At 37.0% G+C, this 6,599-nt stretch overlaps 1 protein-coding gene across 8 annotated transcripts in view; it reads left to right on the top strand.

Annotated features, from left to right (window-relative positions):
* Zcchc2 (zinc finger CCHC-type containing 2) overlaps positions 1-6,599 on the top strand; it is a 63,031-nt gene that overhangs the window by 16,066 nt on the left and 40,366 nt on the right. For all 8 annotated transcript variants that reach the window (XM_023723140.1, XM_023723136.1, XM_023723138.1 and 5 more), the window contains exons 4-5: positions 1,248-1,319; positions 5,284-5,396. In XM_023723140.1, the coding sequence (XP_023578908.1) occupies positions 1,248-1,319; positions 5,284-5,396 (185 nt within the window). The remainder of the gene's footprint in view (positions 1-1,247; positions 1,320-5,283; positions 5,397-6,599) is intronic.

The following is a 6,599-nucleotide window of genomic DNA, read 5'->3' as shown; positions in this document are numbered from 1 at the left end:
CAATGCCCTGGCTTCTACTTTGAGGGAAGAATATTCTCTATTTTAGATTTTTCAGTCCTAATCTCTAAGTATCTCATTTATGGCCTGTTCTAGCCCACAATGCTCAGGCACACTGTAGTTCACAGCTTATTCCTTCCTTAAGACCTCACTGTCCTCTCACTCAATATTATACACCAAGGCATAGCTAACAGTTACCTCAAATAATCGCTGCTCAGGGGGCCTTCTTGCCTCCTAGGTACTTTTGTTTCAGACCTATTTATCTTCAAAGCGCTAAACACTGATAGTAATTCTTACATCTACATTTGGTTTTTATCTGTCTCCAGCGCTGGGTTCTGAACTCACCTAGTGTAGACTTTAATTCTCTTGTGTGTTCCTATAATCTCTTGTAAGGGGACAGTACCTGCCTTAGTTGCTGCCCAACAAACAATTGCATATTTTAAAACATTTAAGAATTTTTAAAAAATTGTTTTCAGGGTTACTAAGTAAAATTTCTTACACATTTTAAGTATGTGATTAATTAAATAATTGCTAAGGCTTAGATACTAGCCACACTCCAGTATCTGCTCAGATATGTAGAGCAGAAATTAATTCTAGGTCACAACTGAGTTCATAGAGTTAAAAGAGTGTCAAAAAGGTCAAGCAGCACTAAATAGGACCCAGTTCTCAGTCTTGTGCTTCTTTAGAAATTTTAAGTTCACCTTTCTGAGCTTCAATTTCTCCATCTAAAAATGAAGGTAATTATGCCTGTCCCAAACATCTTATTAGAATTTTAAAGATCTGAGACAATGGTGAAATCTCTTCATTAAGTATAAGTCTTCCCAAAATAATTGAAGAAGGATGGTATGCTCTAGTTATTTCTTTTAATGAGTATTTATTAAGTTTCAGGAGATAAAACTATTAATTTTATCTTTGGCATGCATATTTTGAGGCCTATAATGTTACCCCCAAAAACACAATTCTAAATGGAAATATTTATCTTTAGAAAAAATTACCAAAACAGTCACATTTTTAAGGCTGCTTATTTTTAAAATGCAATTTAAAAAGAATTATTATTAGAAAACTTGAGTAGAATATGTCAATGTAAAATTTAACAACTTTGAAAAAATGATGACAATGCTAGATGAACTTTATATTTCTGGTACTTTTAATAAAATTTAAGTAAAGCTCTTTATTTTATACTTGGCGTTTTTCTAGGCAGTTCATGCATAAGCAGTAACCATTACGATATGTGTGTTTTTTTAAATCAGGTAAATTGGTCTGATCTTTCAGTCACAACAGTAACAAAAACCCACCAAGAACTACAGGAATTTCTACTGAAGGTAAAATTACAGATTTTTTTGTTAAAATCATTTTTACATAACATAAAGAATCCAAAAATCTCACTGTCAAAAGCAAAGTAAAACACATAAAGGTTGTTCCAACTGTGAATGAATAAGAACTATAAAGACACCATGTTACCTCAATATAAGAAGTGTTTTTGCCTTATGTTACAAACATAAGGAAATCATGAAGGGGTTTCTAAATCTTTAAAAAATGGACCCTTATTTATAATTCCTTACAAAGATGTACTTTACTGGTGGCTGCCTACAACAGTAGCGCCCCTTGGAGAGTATTTCTGCGAAATGAGGTTGGGCATGTCTTCATATGGTATCTGACAACTGTTCAGCACTCTCTATGAGCTTCTCTTAAATCTTGCTCCATCTTCCTTGAGTTCCAGCTCCCTACCTCTACTCTTTCCTGTATAAAATCTCCAAGCTGTTGAGAATAAGAAGATAATAGAAACATAGAAATTTACACATAGGAAAGGTGTCTCAGATCATTTCTTCAAACCTTCACCTGTTTATTTTATATACTAAATAGACTATTAAAAAAAATAAAAGTAGAGCTAAATGATAAGCAGATTACCAGTCAGTAAGGTGTGTATGTATGTGTGTGTGGTACTAGGGCTTGAGTCTATGGCCTTCACAAAGTTGCTCAGTTGCTCAGGCAAGGCTTGAACTTGCAGTCCTCATGCTTCAGCCTCTCAGAGTGCTGGGATTACAGGCTGGTACTACCACACCAGTCTTAATTATGAATAGGGAGATAAAGCAGAAAATCTATAATGAGAAACATCCTGAGCTCAATTACTAAGTTTTGGATAAAATTAGTTAGTGAGCCTATATACCATCTGAAATTTTCAAGTTGTGTTGGTTTTTCAGTTGTCCACTCAGCATGTATATTCACTATAGATTATGTGTCTTTTCATTCTTAAATCCTCAAGAGACTTTTCCCTTAAGGCTTTGAGGAACATGCTACAGGCTGCTTCTCTGAGGAGAATATAGTTTGAAATGTTGGCCTGAGTTTTTCAGTAGTCTATCTCACCTAGAGATGAGTTGAGTAATTCCATTTTCCATTGGCTTATTTTGAACTAAGCTATTGCAGTTAAGGGTCAAGGACTTCTTAACTCCCTTGAGTTAATGACCTGCCTGCATGTAAAGATGGGGATGAGTTTTGTTCTAGTTTCAAGAGGCCTTGTGCCTCTTATGGCCTGCCATCCCAGATAGCTTGATAAGGGAGAAGACAGTTGTAGGAGTTGGCTTGTAAGCACTTGCTTCCATCTGCTGGACTCAGTCTTAGGAATAGAGGAGTGCCATGGAGTAGTTGCATCCCAGGCAGACCCCATCAGTGAGACAACACACCCCATTGGAGGAAATAAGCTCCTGGCCAGCATTCTGGTTGAAGAAGTTAAGCAGACAAGGGCTGCACCATCCCACTTCCACACACTTTGAAAATCTCTTCTGCTTATTTCTACCACTTGTCTCATGGTAGCATAAGGGCAAGTAATCATGAGCACCCATCATTTGGGTTAGGGAACAGCATACTATTGTTTTCCTTCTGTTGGCTTTCTGTGACACAATTCTAATGCTGGAAGAATGAGTTCCAGGGGAGACAGCTGAGGCTGAGAAGTACTGCCGCATATCAAAGTCAAGTTACTTGACACCAGTTTGCCTATGGGGTTGCGACCTCTTTGTCTTCTCACTGTGGGTTCAGTGAGAGAGCACACAACTGATCCTTAGCTTATGTCCTGGCTCCCAAGTAGGCTCTTTTCTCTTATTGTTTTCTTCTGTAAGCTTCAGCTATTGTGTGTCTTGATATATTGTTTTTCCTTATTCACATAGGTTTTTCTAAAAGCTAAGTGTTTATAAAAAAGAAATACAGCCCCAAATAAGTAATATACTCTTTTTTTTTTTTTTTTTTTCAGTACCAGGGATTGAACTCAGGAGTAATGTACTCTTGAGAATTATGGTAATTAATGATCCTCCCTTTCTAGCTAACATTTGAATATTTCAGTATTTCTCTGAAAAGGTATACATGCCTCTCAGTAACATGAAATAATCTGCAACATGTGTTCTTCTAGGATGAATTTCTCATTGGTCTCAACATCATTGACAAAAATTCAAGAACAGAATTTGTCCTTTTGACAACTGTGCACAACTATGTGTGCTTTTTTTTTTTTTTTTTTTTTCGGAACCGGGGATTGAACTCAGGCCTTTGCGCTTGCCAGTATGTGTGCTTTTGAATTGCACTTTGTTTGCTGAGGTGTGAAAAAGTGTATTTGAGGTCAGGGCCATCAAGTCTTCTTTCTACCATAGAGAAAGCAGCTTCTCACTGACTGCGTATCTGGCCCCATCCTTCAGTGTATTTTTCTTGACATTTGTAGAAACACAGCTCCATGCAGGCAGGGTTTTTGTTTCTTCCCTCACTGCACCATCTGCAGTGCCTGAAACAGTAGATCTGGGAACAAAATAGGAGTTTGAGTGTTAGGAAAGGTAAGAATTGAGTAGATGAGCAAGAGGTGTTAGAAAAACTGAATTGTAATGAGGTTTTATTTGTAAATTAGGCCTCAGTGTTTTTAAACTTAAATTTATATAGCTAGATACAAAAATCTTTCATTATGCTGAGCTTGTGCTGAGGCCACAGCAGTACTTCAGAGATGGGAAGTCAGGTGTGCTAGAGCTTCGAGGTGGAAAGAAAAAAATTTAAAATAGGGGACCAAAACATAAGCAATACTTTTTAGAGCTTTTATTTTAAGGACATATGTTTCTTTTTTTCGTATTTTTTAGGGAGGGGTCTACAGAGTGTTCAGGCTCTCACTACTAGATCGGACTCATAGTGATCCGCCTGTTTACAGCCTCCTGAGAGCTGGGATTACAAGTGTGTGCCACCATGCCTGGTCTCAGTTGCTGATTCAGCACGCCCTGGGCAAAGCTGGCATGGCAGGCCTTCCGGGTTGAACCCTGGCCCCTGCACCTCCTTGCAGGCACTTTAATCCACTGAGCTATTTGGCCAACCCTCTGACAGAGCATCTTGATTCCATAGTCTAGTGTGCCTAGAATTAGTAAGGGATTTGTTAAATTTTTCCTTTTTTTTTTAGTTTTTAACTTAGAATGCTTATTTTTCAAAAGAATATTTACTTTGGAGTCTAAAATGAAGACACTATATAAGCAAATCAATTTACATAGTTTTTTTATTTCTGTGGTTCTTTAGATAATGTATTAGTGGTTTTGGTCATAATTTAAATTACTCAGTGATAGTGCCAGTGATTCATAAATTAATAAAAAAAGTCATATTTAAAACACTGAATTCTTGAAGTTAGTTTTACAAAGAATAGGCTTACTGCAAATTTTTAAAAGTACACTAGTTGAATAAAATTGCTGGTTTTAATTTTAAAATCTTTTTTCCCAATGGATTTTTTTTAATGATTTGTAGTACAAATCATAAAAGGCATCTCCATCACCTTGAGGAAGACCTCTGAGTAAGAATTTTTGATGTTAAAAAAAAAAATAGATATGGGCATTGTGCCTTGCTTTTATAAGTTGATTTTCTTTGGTGAACAGCACTGGTAGTCTGATAGTGCCTGTGGTTAAAATAAGAGATACCAGAGTGAAACTATAAAGGTGGAGACAACACTTTCAAGAATACTGTTCCAAGACACAAATAATAGCAGGTGTACTGTGTAAAATACTCACTTAAACTTGAACCTAGCACAGTGCACTATGACTGTGTGAGGCCCATGCAGACATCTGTGCATGACGGGCTATGTGCTTCAGGGCAAGCCCTGAATATGCTCAGAGAAAGTGTGCTTTTTCTAGATGGTCAGTGGAATCCAACATGATAGAAGTCTGGAGGAGAAGCTGGTTTTGAATGATATATGAGCAGAAGATAATTTCTTCATTTTATGCATCTGTGACATATTTGCCAATAAGTAAGAAATTTAACATAGGTACTGTTTTTCTTTTTTAGCTTCCAAAGGAATTGTCTTCAGAGACTTTTGACAAGACCATCTTAAGAGCCCTGAATCAGGGTTCTCTGAAAAGGGAGGAGCGTCGTCACTCTGACCTGGAGCCCATCCTAAGGTAACAGTTTCACATGACAGATGGCTGTGGATGCATAGGATAGCTTTTAAAGGATGCACAGCAATTTTTTCTCTAGTAGCTTAAGAGTGAACTTTTTATCCTGTGTTATTTAGTTCTAGGCTCAGTAAAAGATGTCAAACTTATTTTGTCATTGTGTCTTTCAGTTCTCTAATATCATAAAATTTAGTGTTTTCTAAAAGATATTGAGTAAAACTTATTTCTCTGTAAAAATTTTAAGAGGAGCTTGTCCAACAGCTAAAATTTGGGAGATGTTATAATTTGTTAAGTAAGAATATCAGGCTGATGGATAGGAAGTGGCCCTTGTTCACTGCCATTCACTTCTGGGGAGATCCGGGCCAAGTAAGGACAAGTGTTTGTTCTTAGGTGTTGTTGGATCATTGGAAAAGAAAGGCACAAAACATAAGAGTTAAATATGATACTCAGGACACATAAATCCTGTCTTGAATTCATTGCCAGAGTTTCCCACATGCCTATAGAGACAGAAGAAGAGATTGAATATACACAAAAGGGATATCAATGGTGCAAAAGCAGGGTGGGTGTGTTTCATGATGGGAAGTTAGATATTTGTCTAGTGGCTTATATTTTCTTTAGGAGTTTTACACAAGATGGGTTAAATTAAATTGAGACCAGTATCAAATGCTTGAGAGTAGAAGGGACTTAAAACGGCAGGGATCTTGAGAGCATCCTATGTGGGAAAAGTAGTATACTGGACAAGATTTGTACTTCAAATAAGATCAATACTTAGAATGCTATCAGTCTGCCCTATTGTGTGCATTTTAAAAAAGTCTTTGTAGCATTTCTTGTTCAAGTATAAGAAAAGGATATGATTGGATTTGTGCCAGGTGGGGGCTTTCCTGGATGTGGCAGTAGGACAGTAAAATGAGAACTTAGGAAGATGGTTCAGTTTTTAACAAAAGATGGACCATTAGATCTGAGCTACCTAGAAAGTATGAGTGACAGATAAGTAACAGTAGTCTGCACCATGCTTGGAAAACAAGTGTTGTAGTAATAACTGGTAATTAAGCAGAAGGAATGAAGTTGGGTTTAGAGTGTGAGATGTCCAAGGAATGGATGAGTTTGCCAGTAAGTTTAGAGGTCAGAAAGTTGATTTTGATGGTCATCCTCAGTGTTCTCTGAGAACTTCTCTCTGTCTCTGTTCATTTGTCTCCCTCTTCTCTCTTT

Source organism: Octodon degus, unplaced genomic scaffold, assembly GCF_000260255.1.
Source record: "Octodon degus isolate 3935 unplaced genomic scaffold, OctDeg1.0 scaffold00097, whole genome shotgun sequence".
NCBI classification, from domain to species: Eukaryota; Metazoa; Chordata; class Mammalia; order Rodentia; family Octodontidae; genus Octodon; species Octodon degus.
Note: the sequence above shows the minus strand (reverse complement) of the source record. Positions and strands in the feature narration are given on the sequence as shown.